The sequence below is a fragment of the Coregonus clupeaformis genome, chromosome 35, assembly GCF_020615455.1.
Source record: "Coregonus clupeaformis isolate EN_2021a chromosome 35, ASM2061545v1, whole genome shotgun sequence".
Lineage (NCBI taxonomy): Eukaryota > Metazoa > Chordata > Actinopteri > Salmoniformes > Salmonidae > Coregonus > Coregonus clupeaformis.
The window spans coordinates 16401339-16419012 of NC_059226.1; the positions used below are offsets into that span (position 1 = coordinate 16401339).

At 46.7% G+C, this 17674-nt stretch overlaps 1 protein-coding gene across 1 annotated transcript in view; it reads left to right on the forward strand.

Moving 5' to 3' along the window:
* The window catches only part of LOC121569637 (sterile alpha motif domain-containing protein 14-like), a 37027-nt gene that overhangs the window by 16821 nt on the left and 2532 nt on the right, over nucleotides 1-17674 (forward strand). The window contains exons 4-9 of the mRNA XM_041880761.2: nucleotides 803-1136; nucleotides 1455-1554; nucleotides 1675-1743; nucleotides 1892-2048; nucleotides 12272-12400; nucleotides 15167-15322. Coding sequence (XP_041736695.1) covers nucleotides 803-1136; nucleotides 1455-1554; nucleotides 1675-1743; nucleotides 1892-2048; nucleotides 12272-12400; nucleotides 15167-15322 — 945 coding nt within the window. The remainder of the gene's footprint in view (nucleotides 1-802; nucleotides 1137-1454; nucleotides 1555-1674; nucleotides 1744-1891; nucleotides 2049-12271; nucleotides 12401-15166; nucleotides 15323-17674) is intronic.

A 17674-nucleotide genomic window follows, 5' to 3' on the forward strand; every position in this document is an offset into this window, starting at 1 on the left:
CAGAGGAGACTGCGTGAATCAGGCCTTCATGGTTGAATTGCTGCAAAGAAACCACTACTAAAGGACACCAATAAGAAGAAGAGACTTTGCTTGGGCCAAGAAACACGAGCAATGGACATTAGACCAGTGGAAATCTGTCCTGTCTGTCCAAATGTGAGATTTTTGGTTCCAACCGCCGTGTCTTTGTGAGACACAGAGTAGGTGAACGGATGATCTTTGCATGTGTGGTTCCCACCGTGAAGCATTGAGGAGGAGGTGTGATGATGTGGTGGTGCTTTGCTGGTGACACTGTCAGTGATTTATTTAGAATTCAAGGCACACTTATTCAGCATGGCTACCACAGCATTCAGCAGCAATACGCCATCCTGGTTTGCTCTTAGTGGGACTATCATTTGTTTTTCAACAGGACAATGACCCAAAACACATCTCCAGGCTGTGTAAGGGCTATTTGACCAAGAAGGAGAGTGATGGAGTGCTGCATTTCATAGTTTTGATGTCTTAGCTATTATTATACAATGTAGAAAATAGTAAAAATAAAGAAAAACCCTTGAATGAGTAGGTGTCCAAACTTTTGACTGGTACTGTATGTGTGTCTGTCTGTCTGTCTCTCTCTGTGTGTGTGTGTGTGTGTGTGTGTGTGTGTGTGTGTGTGTGTGTGTGTGTGTGTGTGTGTGTGTGTGTGTGTGTGTGTGTGTGTGTGTGTGTGTGTGTGTGTGTTGGGTGGGTGGGTGGGTGCTTATTGTTTGTCTCAGTCACTTCACATATAAACATGTTGTGGTGTTTCTGAATATTTGTGCCATAGTGTCTGGACAGCCCTCTGCACTCTGTTCGTTCCCCCCTCCACGCCACCCTGCGAGGAGGCTCCTCCCCTTCGCCTGATTCGCTCCTCTCCTCGTCCTCCCCTTGTCCCACCTTACGGAGCCCCGTCTTCTCCTTCGACACCTCCTCCTTACGGCGCTCCCCGGAGGAGGGCGGGACCGGGTCGCCAGCCCCTCGAGGGCGGTACCGCCAGCTGACCAATGCCACGTCTCAGGAGGCCCTGGTGACCACACCCAACAGCTCTCCCTCCAAGTCGTGTCCCAGTTCGGACTGCTCGCCTGTTTACATTCGACGGGCACGACACCCAGACAGTGAGGGTAAGAGTGGCAGCCATCTGCATGGCAAGAAAATCATCATCTGTTTGTAGCCTAATTATTACAATCCAAATCCCCACACTAAGAATGAAGTGCCCTGTGATATAACTATGGTATATTAAGCCTGAAGAGGCACAGCACACACACACAAGCAGCAATTAAGTGCATTATTGGCTAAGCCATAAATGTATTGTTACACAACCACCATTACTGCCATACCATTAAGGCCACACCAAAATGTTGGTAATGGTGGGTTAATGTATAAAAAAATGGATTGTTTAATCAATAATGTACTAATATAAATGTTTTATTGTTTCTCAGTGTTAGTTTCAGATGACAGTCGAGACACCAGTCCGGCCGACCCCGGCAACAACAGCCTTATCTTCGACAAGAAGACCAAGAGGAGGTTCTTGGACCTGGGGTAAGTGCACAATATTCAGACATTTATACTGTTTACATTGTAAACACATTGTAAATTGGTCAGTTTCAAAACTGGTGCTTTCTGTTGATTTTAACCCACAGTTTTTTTGCTCTTCTGAAGGGTCACATTGAGACGCTCCTATGTGAGAGTCAGAAAAGACAAGTCAAACAGACTGTCAATGGGAAGCCGGTGAGTCCATGGGAAGCCATTTTGGCTCTGTCCCTCTGTTTCAATAAAGTAGGCACTATTTTGGCTCTATTAGACCTAGTTAGCATATGAGAGGCACCATTTTGATTCTTTCAGTTAGCATATTGAATATCTCTCTTTCTCTGCACAGGGAGCCATCTGAGAGCCCGTCCAGGTCCTCTGGCTCGTTCGTGCCTTTCTCCTGGTTCACTGACAGCGCCAGGGGCTCCGTGTCGTCCGAGGCAACCCCGCCCTGCTCCCCCAAACTGGTCTCACAGGACTGCAGCCCCCGCAAGTCCAACTCCCAGGTAACTCACATTCACAATAACATCCAGATATCATATTTAGGTCAGACTGCACTATTGTGTTACTACTACCATTGTCCACTTTGTGTTTTTATCATTATCAGAGGCCTCATGTATTTATGTTAGCATTAGCATATAGGCTAGTCTTTATTTCATGTCTGTCATTGAGATTTCTGCCACATCTGACAACTTCACGAAAACGAGCTTCAAAGGGGCAGATAGCTGTTATGGTTATGGTTGTTATGGTTCTAGATGACCAGATAGCTAGCAACAATGACAAGAAATTGTCAAGTGGTGAATCGTAAGTGGCTCGTTTCAACTCGTTTAAACTTGTTCTTGATACCATGTATTGTTTTGAGGTGTTTTGACTGTCACGTCTATGCTAATATGGAAAAAATGGCTAGATACAGTTGAAGTTGGAAGTTTACATACACCTTAGCCAAATACATTTAAACTCAGTTTTTCACAATTCCTGACATTTAATCCTAGTAAAAATTCCCTGTCTTAGGTCAGTTAGGATCACCACTTTATTTTAAGAATGTGAAATGTCAGAATAATAGTAGCGAGAATGATTTATATCAGCTCTTATTTCTTTCATCACATTCCCAGTGGGTCAGAAGTTTACATACACTCAATTAGTATTTGGAGCATTGCCTTTAAATTGTTTAACTTGGGTCAAACGTTTTGGGTAGCCTTCCACAAGCTTCCCACAATAAGTTGGGTGAATTTTGGCCCATTCCTCCTGACAGAGTGTCACGGTTTCGGCCGAGGCTGCTCTTCCTCCTTGTTCGGGCAGGCTTCGGCGGTCGTCGTCCCTGGAGTACTAGCTGCCACCGTTGTATGTTATCGATGTTTGTTTGGTTTTGTCTTAGTTGTACACCTGTTTCCGTTTAGTGTTAATTATGTGTCCTATAAGTTCTCGTTTTGTTAGTCGTGTGTTGTGTGTAATTGTCCGTCTGTCAGCAGGTGCTGTATTGTTTTGCTCCATTGTTTTGGAGAGTTTCGCACTTGTGTGCGCACTTATTTTGTATTTCGGTGTTTACGCACGGTGTGCGTAATCGCTCGCCTCCGGGCTCTTTTGAGGCCCGTTTGTATTTTCTTGGTCGTCTACTAAAGTGTGTTGGACGAAGCTTCTGTGTCCTGCGCCTGATTCCTGCACCACATCCACATTCAGCTATTCTTGACAGAATTACACACCAACGATGGAATCAGCAGGAGCAGCAGCAGCGCCCGAAGTCGTGGGAGGAGGCGCGTCCGCGGGCAGGACGACAGGATCAATCAAATCCGGGACCGCCCTGCAGGGACGTAATAAATACTCTGCACCGATGGGAGAACAGAGGGGTACCCACACCTCCACCTACCTCACCACCCCCCATCGGCCAGTCCGCCCATCCAAGCTCCGGAACCCAGTGGGATTCGGCTCTCGTTCCCGAGGGCGTATGATGGCACCGCTGCCGGGTGTCAGAGGTTCCTCCTGCAGGTGGAACTCTACCTGGCCACCGTACACCCGGCGCCCTCGGGACACGAGAGCGTTTCCGCCCTCATCTCCTGTCTCACCGGCAAAGCGTTGGAGTGGGCCAATGCCGAATGGAGGGGGATAGACGCCGCCACTATCACCTATGCGGAGTTCTCCCGCCGCTTCCGGGCCGTGTTCGACCATCCACCTGAGGGGAAAGCGGCGGGGGAGCGTCTATTCTACCTCCGACAGGGGAAGAGGAGCGCCCAGGAGTTCGCCCTGGAATTCCGGACTCTAGCGGCGGATGCAGGGTGGAATGAGCGGGCCCTCATCGACCACTATCGATGCAGTCTGCGGGAGGACGTCCGCCGAGAGCTGGCCTGCAGGGACACCAACCTCTCGTTCGACCAGTTGGTGGACATGTCCATCCGTCTCGACACCCTGCTGGTTACCCGCGGACGTCCTGAGTGGGGGCCGTCCATTCCATCCTCCAGCACCTCCGAGCCGAGCCTTATGGAGCTCGGAGGTGCTGGCGCTAGAGAGAGGAGGAGAAGGAGCCCGAGGGGGCCGTCCCCTGCACCAACTGTGGCCGTGGAGGGCACACTGCGGCTAGGTGCTGGGGAGGGTCTCCAGGGGGACGAGACAACAGGCCACGCACTGGGAGTCCTTCCAGGTGGTAGGCGCCCCACTTACCCAGAGCTCTCTGTTGTGCACCTATGTATACCTGTCAGTTTTCCACAGGTGGCACCTCATTCCCAGCATAAGGCGCTAGTAGATTCAGGCGCAGCTGGGAATTTTGTTGATCGGAATTTTTGTGTTAAGTTAGGGATTCCCCTCCTTCCTGTCAATGCTCCCTTCCTGTACATGCACTAGATAGCCGCCCGTTGGGATCGGGGTTGATTAGGGGAGGTCACAGCGCCACTTAGGATGAGTACGCAGGGGGTCATGAGGAAACTATTCAGTTATATCTGATCGACTCTCCTGCGTATCCAGTGGTGCTGGGGCTTCCCTGGTTGATTACCCATAACCCCTCTATTTCGTGGCAACAGAGGGCTCTTAAGGAGTGGTCTGCCCAGTGTGTGGGGCGATGTATGGGTGTTTCCGTGGGGGCGACCTCGGTGGAGAGTCCGAACCAAGTGCCCGCAATGCACATTCCCCCCGAGTATGAGGAGGTGGCACTCGTGTTTAGCAAGGCGAGGGCGACGCGATTGCCACCACATAGACAGGAGGATTGTGCGATAGACCTCCAGGCAGGAGCAGCGCTTCCGCGGAGCCATGTGTATCCTCTGTCTCAAGAGGAGAAGGGGCTATGGAGACATACATAGCCGAAGTCTCTGAGACAAGGATACATACGGCCCTCCACTTCCCCTGCGTCCTCGAGCTTCTTTTTTGTGAAGAAAAAGGATGGAGGATTGCGCCCGTGTATTGATTACCGTAGTCTCAATCAGATCACTGTGAAGTACAGTTATCCACTCCCTCTGATTGCGACTATGACGGAATCATTACACGGAGCGCGTTTCTTCACAAAACTGGATCTCAGGAGCGCCTACAACTTGGTGCGCATTAGGGAGGGTGATGAATGCAAGACAGCATTTAGTACCACCTCGGGTCATTACGAGTATCTCGTCATGCCATACGGGTTGATGAATGCTCCTTCAGTCTTCCAATCCTTTGTGGATGAGATCTTTCGGGACATGCAGGGGCAAGGTGTGGTCGTGTACATTGACAACATTCTAGTGTACTCGTCTACCCGAGCCGAGCATGTAGCGCTGGTGCGCCGAGTGTTGAGAAGGCTGCTGGAGCACGACCTGTATGTCAAGGCAGAGAAATGTCTGTTTTTCCAGGAGTCTATCTCCTTTTTGGGTTATCAGTTGTCCGCGTCAGGGGTGAAGATGGAGGTTGACCGTGTGTCAGCCGTGCGTAATTGGCAAACCCCAACCACGGTTAAAGAGGTGCAGCAGTTCTTGGGTTTTGCGAATTACTACGGAGGGTTTATCCGGGGGTTTTGGACAGGTGGCAGCTCCCATAACGTCTCTTCTGAAGGGGGTCCGGTGCGCTTGCAGTGGTCAGCTGAGGCGGACAGGGCGTTTGGGAGACTGAAGGGCCTGTTTACTTCGGCTCCGGTGTTGGCGCATCCGGATCCCGCTTTACCATTTCAGGTAGAGGTGGACGCGTCTGAGGCCGGTATAGGGGCCGTGCTATCACAACAGTCCGGCACGCCACCTAAACTCCGCCCCTGTGCTTTTTACTCCAAGAAGCTCAGCCCGGCGGAGCGAAATTATGACGTAGGGGACAGGGAGCTGTTAGCCGTGGTACAGGCCCTAAAGGTGTGGAGGCATTGGCTTGAGGGGGCTCAACACCCTTTCCTCATTTTGACTGACCACCGTAACCTGGAGTACATCCGGGCAGCTAGGAGACTGAACCCTCGCCAGGGTCCCAGAACGGTAAGGCAGACGCCCTGTCCCGGCGGTATGACACAGAGGAGAGGTCCGTTGAGCCCACTCCCATACTACCGGAGTCTTGTCTGGTGGCACCGGTAGTGTGGGAGGTCGATGCTGAAATCGAGCGGGCGTTGCGTACCGACCCTAGCCCTCCACAGTGTCCTGTGGGTCGGACGTACGTTCCGCTCGAGGTTCGGGATCGACTTATATATTGGGCTCACACGGGGGGGGGGGTACTGTCACGGTTTCGGCCGAGGCTGCTCCTCCTCCTTGTTCGGGCAGGCTTCGGCGGTCGTCGTCCCCGGAGTACTAGCTGCCACCGTTGTATGTTATCGATGTTTGTTTGGTTTTGTCTTAGTTGTACACCTGTTTCTGTTTAGTGTTAATTATGTGTCCTATAAGTTCTCGTTTTGTTAGTCGTGTGTTGTGTGTAATTGTCCGCCTGTCAGCAGGTGCTGTATTGTTTGGCTCGGGTAGAAGACCCATTTGCGACCAAGCTTTAACTTCCTGACTGATGTCTTGAGATGTTGCTTCAATATATCCACATAATTTTCCTTCCTCATGATGCCATCTATTTTGTGAAGTGCACCAGTCCCTCCTGCAGCAAAGCACCCCCACAGCATGATGCCGTGTTCTTCGGCTTGCAAACTGCCCCCTTTTTCCTCCAAACATAACGATGGTCATTATGGCCAAACAGTTCTATTTTTGTTTCATCAGACCAGAGGATATTTCTCCAAAAAGTACGATCTTTGTCCCCATGTGCAGTTGCAAACCGTAGTCTGGCTTTTTTATGGCGGTTTTGGAGCAGTGGCTTCTTCCTTGCTGAGCTGCCTTTCAGGTTATGTCGATATAGGACTCGTTTTACTGTGGATATAGATACTTTTGTACCTGTTTCCTCCAGCATCTTCACAAGGTCCTTTGCTGTTGTTCTGGGATTGATTTGCACTTTTTGCACCAAAGTACGTTAATCTCTAGGAGACAGAACGTGTCTCCTTCCTGAGCGGTATGATGGCTGCGTGGTCCCGTGGTGTTTATACTTGCATACTATTGTTTGTACAGATGAACGTGGTACCTTCAGGCATTTGGAAATTGCTCCCAAGGGTGAACCAGACTTGTGGAGGTCTACAATTTTTTTTATGACGTCTTGGCTGATTTCTTTTGATTTTCCCATGATGTCAAGCAAAGAGGCACTGAGTTTGAAGGTAGGCCTTGAAATACATCTACAGGTACACCTCCAATTGACTCAAATAATGTCAATTAGCCTATCAGAAGCTTCTAAAGCCATGATATCATTTTCTGGAATTTTCCAAGCTTTTTAGAGGCACAGTCAACTTAATGTATGTAAACTTCTGTCCCACTGGAATTGTGATACAGTGAATTATAAGTGAAATAATCTGTCTGTAAACAATTGTTGGAAAAATGACTTGTGTCATGCACAAAGTAGATGTCCTAACCGACTTGCCAAAACTATAGTTTGTTAACAATAAATGTGTGGAGTCGTTGAAAAGCAAGTTTTAATGACTCCAACCTAAGTGTATGTAAAATTCCGACTTCAACTGTAGCTAGCTAACCAACAACTGTAACGATGTATTTGAGAGATAAATGCTCATTGTGCAACTGTATTTATGTTTTCAATTGACATTGGAGCCGAAATATAGTTTACGTTGTCAACAATATAGGCCAACCCCTGTTTTGCCCCGTAGTTGCGCACGCCTCGGTTTTGTTGCTAAACAACCAAACATTCCACAGTTTAAATTACAGAGAAAAGGATGCTGCTGTTATCATTGGAGATATGCCAAATGCTTTTTACAAATCTTTTCAAATGAATTGTCAAGAAGGAGAAAACCTTCTCCCACTGGGTCTGAGCTTCAAATGCAAAAACAGTCAACAGATGAGAGAAGCAGACACCAGAGATATAACACTGCTACAAACAGTCTTGTGGAGCTGCGGCTAGCATCGTCAAGTTTGTCATCCTTCATAAGCTTCTCTCCCTATCTCTTCTTCTCCCTCCATCTCTCTCCCACCCACCCTCTCTCTCCATCCATCTCTCTCTCTCTCTCTCTCTCTCTCTCTCTCTCTCTCTCTCTCTCTCTCTCTCTCTCTCTCTCTCTCTCTCTCTCTCTCTCTCTCTCTCTCTCTCTCTCTCTCTCTCTCTCTCTCTCTCTCTCTCTCTCTCTCTCTCTCTCTCTCTCTCTCTCTCTCTCTCTCTCTCTCTCTCTCTCTCTCTCTCTCTCTCTCTCTCTCTCTCTCTCCACACACACACATATTCACACACACACACATATATAGATATATAAATGGAGAAGCCCATAGTGTGACTCAGCTCCTGTGGAGAGTCTGAGGGGATTGAAACCCAATTAGGAAACAGGGTGAGTTTTCCTCTGAGTCCAAGAGGGTGCTGCTATTCGACATTTATCGACAAGCCTGGCTACATTTACACAGAGGGGAAATCGATGGCCCTTTGTGCGCCACAATGTCACATACTCGTGTCAAATTGAACCTGTTTCAGAAAAGCTATCGACAGATGACTTCGGGAGTTAAAACAAGAACATGGCGTCGATGCAAGAGACTCTTCAGTTGATAGATCCGATTGACCACGTTGAGGGATTTTGGTGCTGTTGTCTTCCTCTTACATGGTTTGGTACATGTGCATCTATTGGATGGGAAAAAAATAGCTTAATATACAGAAGAAAGAGGCTGAGGTACAGGGTTATAGGAAGAAGATAGACTTATAGTGTTTGTCTGTTCAATACCCAGGAAGGCAGACATATGCCTCAAACTGGCTTTGCTCCAGCTAATTAAAGCATAAAGCCTCTGCCAATGGCCCAAGTATTTCTAAGGGAAATAGATTATATTTCAGAAGCTTGTGGGCCAATGACCGTTTAGCTAAGAGACACAGAAAGGACTGGTGGGAAATAATCAGGCGTCCAATCACACCATTGATGTAACAAAACAAGGTGTGTGTTCCGTATATCAGAGTGTTTTTATTTCTTTGTCAAACGTATAGTTAAGAGCATGCCTGGCTCTTTCAGCTTTATAGTTTTTCTGCTTATGTGCACAAATTGCTTTATAAATCAAAGGTGTTCTAAGTCGTTGTCAGCACAACAAATATGGTATCTCACATATTGAAGTATATCTCTGCTGTAAATGATGACATTCTTTCTGCTAATATGTTCATGTGTAGCCTGTCCTTGCCATAAAACCATATAACCAGTAAGTACACCCACAGGACACCTAACAATACATATACAGTGGGGGAAAAAAGTATTTAGTCAGCCACCAATTGTGCAAGTTCTCCCACTTAAAAAGATGAGAGAGGCCTGTAATTTTCATCATAGGTACACGTCAACTATGACAGACAAATTGAGGAAAAAAAATCCAGAAAATCACATTGTAGGATTTTTAATGAATTTATTTTCAAATTATGGTGGAAAATAAGTATTTGGTCACCTACAAACAAGCAAGATTTCTGGCTCTCACAGACCTGTAACTTCTTCTTTAAGAGGCTCCTCTGTCCTCCACTCGTTACCTGTATTAATGGCACCTGTTTGAACTTGTTATCAGTATAAAAGACACCTGTCCACAACCTCAAACAGTCACACTCCAAACTCCACTATGGCCAAGACCAAAGAGCTGTCAAAGGACACCAGAAACAAAATTGTAGACCTGCACCAGGCTGGGAAGACTGAATCTGCAATAGGTAAGCAGCTTGGTTTGAAGAAATCAACTGTGGGAAGAATTATTAGGAAATGGAAGACATACAAGACCACTGATAATCTCCCTCAATCTGGGGCTCCACGCAAGATCTCACCCCGTGGGGTCAAAATGATCACAAGAACGGTGAGCAAAAATCCCAGAACCACAGGGGGGACCTAGTGAATGACCTGCAGAGAGCTGGGACCAAAGTAACAAAGCCTACCATCAGTAACACACTACGCCGCCAGGGACTCAAATCCTGCAGTGCCAGACGTGTCCCCCTGCTTAAACCAGTACATGTCCAGGCCCGTCTGAAGTTTGCTAGAGTGCATTTGGATGATCCAGAAGAGGATTGGGAGAATGTCATATGGTCAGATGAAACCAAAATAGAACTTTTTGGTAAAAACTCAACTCCGTCGTGTTTGGAGGACAAAGAATGCTGAGTTGCATCCAAAGAACACCATACCAACTGTGAAGCATGGGGGTGGAAACATCATGCTTTGGGGCTGTTTTTCTGCAAAGGGACCAGGACGACTGATCCGTGTAAAGGAAAGAATGAATGGGCCATGTATCGTGAGATTTTGAGTGAAAACCTCCTTCCATCAGCAAGGGCATTGAAGATGAAACGTGGCTGGGTCTTTCAGCATGACAATGATCCCAAACACACCGCCCGGGCAACGAAGGAGTGGCTTCGTAAGAAGCATTTCAACCCCATAGAAAATCTTTGGAGGGAGTTGAAAGTCCGTGTTGCCCAGCGACAGCCCCAAAACATCACTGCTCTAGAGGAGATCTGCATGGAGGAATGGGCCAAAATACCAGCAACAGTGTGTGAAAACCTTGTGAAGACTTACAGAAAACGTTTGACCTGTGTCATTGCCAACAAAGGGTATATAACAAAGTATTGAGAAACTTTTGTTATTGACCAAATACTTATTTTCCACCATAATTTGCAAATAAATTCATTAAAAATCCTCCAATGTGATTTTCTGGATTTTTTTTTCTCATTTTGTCTGTCATAGTTGACGTGTACCTATGATGAAAATTACAGGCTCTCATCTTTTTAAGTGGGAGAACTTGCACAATTGGTGACTGACTAAATACTTTTTTTCCCCACTGTATTTCTTGTTGGATGGCTCTCTTTGCACACATTTGCAGTCGTAGGCAGAAATCCCATGATGCAATCGATGCTGTTGATTTACTCACCTTGGAGACTTGACCGCTGCGATGCTTTTAGCTAACCACAACCTCAATGTCAAGACAACTAGATTACCGTTTAACAAAAGTAGGAAAGCAACATAGCAGAGCATATTTCCATTTAACGCATGGGCCCGTCCCAAATAGCACCTTTATGTCCCATAAAGTGCAATACTTTTGACTACGAGTCAAAAGTAGTGAACTTTATAGGGACTAGAGTGAAATTTTGAACAGAGCTCCATGGGCTTTACTAGAGAGGAGGAGCTATGCAAAGTATCCAAGATGCACTTAGTCATCAGCATGGAGGCCGGGACCCTTCGCTCTGCATAGCAATTAAAGCTGCAGCTTCCCATTGAAAGCAGAGAGGGCCATTAAAACCCTTTCCACCACTGTGTGTCTGTCCAGCTGGGATAATAGCTCTAGGGTGTGTCCCAAATGGCACCCTATTCCCTACATAGTGCACTACTTTTGAACAGAGCCCTATGGGCCCTGGTCAAAAGGCAGTGGTATAAAGTACTTAAGTAAAAATACTTTAAAGTACTACTTAAGTAGTTTTTGGGGTATCTGTACCGACTCACTAAACACAAATGCATGGTTTGAAAATGATGTCTGAGTGTTGGAGTGTGCCCCTGGCTAACCGTAAATAAATAAAAAACAAGACAATTGTGCCGTCTGGTTTGCTTAATATAAGGAATTTGAAATGATTTATACTTTTACTTTTTATACTTAAGTATATTTTAGCAAGTATGACAATTGGGTACTTTTTCCACCACCGTCAAAAGTAGTGCACTAAATAGGGAACAGAGTGCCATTTGGGATGTAACCCTAATAAGCCTAGTGTCTGGAGAGGAGGCAGATACCCATGACTTTGCCTTCCTCCTCTGCACTGGAGATTTGGGCCTCTGTCCTGTGGCTCTCAAGGGAACTGTCATGCGCTGTTATAGGGCTGTGTGTCTATGTGATTTTTGTGTGTGTGTGTGCATATGTGTTTGCAGGCGCATCATTTGAGAGGGCAATTAATCCAAAATATGATGTTTCTGTATTCTTTTTAAGTGTTACTGCTGTGACCAAACCTTTCATATTTCGAAGCTTCAACTGTTTGAAAGTAAGGTTTACTAACGGTGCATTAATATCCTATTAATGTCAGATGCAATTGATCTTGAACTGGACAAATCAATCGATCCAGTACGGATTGACCACAGTGGTCACACTCACTGAAAATATCACACATCTCTATGCACTTGTACTTAATGCCAAAGTGTCAAAGAATACTGGAAACAATCCAGAGAAAACAATAGTCATTTATCATGGATGGATAATTTCTCTCTCTCTCTCTCTCTCTCTCTCTCTCTCTCTCTCTCTCTCTCTCTCTCTCTCTCTCTCTCTCTCTCTCTCTCTCTCTCTCTCTCTCTCTCTCTCTCTCTCTCTCTCTCTCTCAGGAGTCTGCCCTGAGTGATGAGTTCTCTCCGCCCCCCCGTAGTCCTCCCCACGCCTCCAGTGGGACCACAGCCAACTCATCCTCCCGCTCCTCACAACGCTATCAAACCCTCTCCCAGTCCTCAGACGAGGTGAGGGGCTTCCTACTGCAGTGGGGGTGCTGGTGGTAGTGTGCATTCTGCCTAAGACTAATTGGATCTAAACTCAATTTCAGTATGAGACAGAGGGTTTGTCTGAGGCCTGGATCACTGTTTACAGTAAGAATGCAACAGACTATTTTTGATTAAAGCAGCGTTCCACTCAAATCTCTTATAGTGTACCACCAAAACCACGTCTCTGAAGTCTTCTCTGGTAAGCTGTGTACCATTAACTGAAATAACCCCAAGTGGACTTCCTGTAGTTATGTCTTCTTGGTTATCCATGGCAACTAGCTTACAGTACATACTATAGTACAGTATGCATTCAATTAGATGTTTCAAGCAGTTCACTTAGATCAATAACAGTAGGAGTGTAGAGTGTGTGGTCCTGGTGTTTCTAAAGCCTGAGTCTGGTGTGAGTGCTCTGCTCTCGCAAAAACACTCTCAGGCCAAATGCCTTCAGACACGGCTGCACAGTGATTAGGGAATCAATTACCTCCGGTAAACTAGCTCTCTCTCCTGCCACATCTGATTTACCTCAGGATGTTGGAGGGGATACTGGGTTTTCAGAGGGGCTTCTGACTCTCTCCCTCTCCTCCCCTTAAGCTGCCATTACAGAGGGATGCAGGATGCACGTCAGACCTGGGTACAGATAGTATATGTTTTCTTTCGAATATTTTAACTGCACTTGATTGTGTGGCGCGTGTCTGATGCAAAGGAACCAATGGAATAGTCTCAAAAGTGCGAACCCTGCCCATCTGGCACTCCGGAGGTGCGCTCAACTGGGCTTCCATTTGCGGTGAACATCTTCCATTAGTTGCAATTTCAGTTGGACGATTTGAATGAACGTTCCAAAATGTTACGGTGAAACATCAAACAGCACATTTTTGTAAGGATTACTGTGACATTTCAGCGGCAATAATCAAACTGCAAATTACTTTGCTATTCCTACTACATGTACACGATATATACAAAAGTATGTGGACACCCCTTCAAATGAGTGGTTTTGGCTATTTCAGCCACACCCGTTGCTGACAGGTGTATAAAATCAAGCACACAGCCATGGCAGTAGAATGGCCTTACTGAAGAGCTCAGTGACTTTCAACATGGCACCGTCATAGCATGCCACCTTTCCAACAAGTCAGTTGGTCAAATTCCGGCCCTGCTAGAGCTGCCCCAATCAACTGTAAGTGCTGTTATTGTAAAGTGGAAACGTCTAGGAGCAACAACAGCTCAGCTGCGAAGTGGTAGGACACACAAGCTCACAGAACGGGACCGACAAGTGCTGAAGTGCGTAGCGTGTAAAAAACGTCTGTCCTCGGTTGCAACACTCACTCCAAACTGCCTCTGGAAGCAACGTCAGCACAAGAACTGTTTCCATGGCCGAGCAGCCGCTCACAAGCCTAAGATCACCATGTGCAAGGCCAAACGTCGGCTGGAGTGGTGTAAAGCTCGCCGCCATTGGACACTGGAGCAGTGGAAACGCGTTCTCTGGAGTGATGATTCACACTTCACCGTCTGGCAGTCCGATGGACGAATCTGGGTTTGACAGATGCCAGGAAAACCCTACCTGTGCCAATGCATAGTGCCAACTGTAATGTTTGGTGGAGGAGGAATAATGGTCTGGGGCTGTTTTTCATGGTTTGGGATAGGCCCCTTAGTTCCAGTGAAGGGAAATCTTAATGCTACAGCATACAATGACATTCTAGATGATTCTGTGCTTCCAACTTTGTGGCAAAAGTTTGGGGAAGGCCCTTTCCTGTTTCAGTATGACAATGCCCCCGTGCACAAAGCGAGGTCCATACAGAAATGGTTTGTCGAGATCGGCGTGGAACAACTTGACTGGCCTGCACAGAGCCCTGACCTCAACCCCATCGAACACTTTGGGATTAATTGAAACATTGACTGCAAGCCAGGCCTAATCGCCCATAATCAGTGCTTGACCTCACTAATGCTCTTGTGGCTGAATGGAAGCAAGTCCCCACAGCAATGTTCCAACATCTAGTGGAAAGCCTTCCCAGAAGAGTGGAGGCTGTTATAGCAGCAATGGGAGGGCCAACTCCATATTAATGGCCATGATTTTGGAATGAAATGTTCGACGAGCAGGTGTCCACATACTTTTGGTCATGTAGTGTAATAGAAAGCCACATTATTATTTGTAGTGGCAGTTTAGACCCAAAACAGACACTTTCGTTTGCCACAGACCACCTTCTCAGACATAAGCTGATGTTACCTTATGTTCTCGGCTAACACTAAGCTAACGTTAGCTAACGATCAAACACTTTTCCCCTCTTTAAACACACCTCAGGCTCACACTATAAAACACACAAAGTATTTAAAAGAAAAATAAATAGTGTTTGGACCCAGGACTTAATCACATCTGGTTGAGTAAGAGTGTGAGAGTCAATGTGTGTCCCAGTTGTTGGTGAGATGGAAAGTCCCAATGGGGAATATGTTGTTTTGCCTTCCAGCAGAGCACATTACCTGAATAAGCATGGTTGAAGTAATTGAACAGGGTTTGTATATGGTAGCCTAGGTCATGTAATCCACTTTTTATAAAACCTGTGCGCGCGTGTGACTCAAGAGAGTCTAGACTATAGAGGCAGCTTTGTAATTGAGTCACTGCAACCTAAAGAGCCATATTAGTGGGTGTAATTAGGCAGAATGTTAACTGTATGTCACTGCACTGAGGCTATTTTTCCTATTAGGGAGCTGAAGCAATGCAATCGTACTGAATATCTTGGGCAACCTTCCTTCCAGCCTATAGACGAGCCACTGTGCCTGGTTTCGTCGTGGAGCACCCAGCAGGTGTGCCAGTGGCTGAAGGGGTTGAACATGGAGCAGTACATCCCAGAGTTCACTGCCAGGGACATCGACGGGGAGCAGCTCCTCCTGATGGACGGCACCAAGCTCAAGGTGAGAGGATGGTTCAGGGAATGAGAGGGGAGGAGAAGAGAGGAGGAGAGGAGTGGGGAGGATAGAAGGAAGGGGACTAAGTTCAAGGTAGGAGGAGAGGAAAGGAGGGGGAGCAGAGGAGATGAGGGTAAATGGATGGAGAGGGTCAGAGAAGAGAAGAGAGGAGAGGAGAGGGTCAGAGAGGAGAGGAGAGGGTCAGAGAGGAGAGGAGAGGAGAGGAGAGGAGAGGAGAGGAGAGGAGAGGATGGTAGAGGAGGAGAGGAGAGGAAAAAAGAGGAAGGGCATATGGGATGAGTGGGCTGACGAGAACAGATGGTAAAAGGGGAGAAGCGGCCATGAGAGTGGAAGAGAGGTGATGAGAAGATTAGAAGAGAGGGTAAGGTACAGGAGAGGGATGAGAGGAGGTGAGTGCATATAGGATCAAAGTAAAACATAGAGTATCTCTGACTCTCTGATTGATCCACTCAAAAACACTCAATACAAACATGTAAACATCCACCTACAACGACTTACAGATAGTCATGCTCTTTAAGTATGATCTCACTGCCCTCTGCTGGTGAGAGGGACCACTTTCACGCAATCTATGAACTACACTGAACAAAAATATAAATGCAACATGCAACAATTTCAAAGATTTTACTGAGTTACAGTTCATATAAGGAAATCAGTCAATTGAAATAAATAAATTAGGCCCTAATCTATGGATTTCACAGGACTGTGAATACAGATACGCATCTGTTGGTCACAGATACCTTAAAAAAAGGTAGCGGCGTGGATCAGAAAAACAGTCAGTTTCTGGTGTGACCACAACTTGCCTCATGAAGCACAACACGTTTTCTTCGCATAGAGTTGATCAGGCTGTTGATTGTGGCCTGTGGAATGTTGTTCCACTCCTCTTCAATGTTGTGCGAAGTTGCTGGATATTGGCGGGAACTGAAACACGCTGTCATACACGTCGATCCGGAGCATCCCAAACATGCTCAATGGGTGACATGTCTGGTGAGTATGCAGGCCATGGAAGAACCTGTAAATTATCAGCTTCCAGGAATTGTTTACAGATCCTTGCGACATGGGACAGTGCATTATCATGCTGAGACATGATGGTGATGGTGGTGGATGAATGGCACGACAATGGGCCTCAGGATGTTGTCACGGTATCTCTGTGCATTCAAATTGCCATCGATAAAATGCAATTGTGTTCATTGTCTGTAGCTTATGCCTGCCCATACCATAACCACCATGGGGCACTCTGTTCACAAAGTTGACATCCGCAAACCGCTCGCCCACACAACGCCATACACACTGTTGGCCATCTGCCCGGTACAGGTCTAAACCGGGATTAATCAGTGAAGAGCACACTTCTTCAGCGTGCCAGTGAACATCGACGGTGAGCATTTGCCCACTGAAGTCGGTTACGCAGCCGAACTGCAGTCAGGTCAAGACCCTGGTGAGGACGACGAGCACGCAGATGAACTTCCCTGAGATGGTTTCTGACAGTTTGTACAAAAATTATTTAGTTGTGCAAACCCACAGTTTCATCAGCTGTCCAGGTGGCTGGTCTCAGAGGATCCCACAGGTGAAGAATCCGGATGTGGAGGTCCTGGGCTGGCATGGTTACACGTGGTCTGCGGTTGTATGTACTGACAAATTCTCTAAAACGACATTGGAGGTGGCTTATGGTAAAGAAGTTAACATTAAATTCTCTGGCAACAGCTCTGGTGGACATTCCTGCAGTCAGCATGCCAATTGCACACTCCCTCAAAACTTGAGACATCTGTGGCATTGTGTTGTATGACAAAACTGCACACGTTAGAGTGGCCTTTTATTGTCCCCAGCACAAGGTGCACCTATGCAATGATTATGCTGATTAATCAGCTTCTTGGTTTGCCACGCCTGTCAGGTGGATGGTTAATCCTGGTAAAGAATAAATGCTCACTAACAGGGATGTAAATACATTTGTGCACAACATTTGAGAGAAATATACTTTTGGTGCGTATGGACAATTTCTGGGATATTTTATTTCAGCTCATGAAACATGGGACCAACACTTTACAAGTTGCATTTATATTTTTGTTCAGTGTAAGTACTAGGCCTAACACCCAAACTACTCATCAAAGGTTGTGTGTCTGTTTTTCTAAAGTCAGTTTACATTACTTGGGAGTTGAAGCCTAAGGCAAATCTCTGTGTACAATAGTTATATTCTATTCCATTCGCACCACTGGAGGCTGCTGAGGGGAGGACAGCAAATAGAATGGCATCAAATACATGGAAACCATGTGTTTGATGTATTTGATACCATTCCACTGATTCCGCTCCAGCCTTCGCCATGAGCCCGTCCTCCCCAATTAAGGT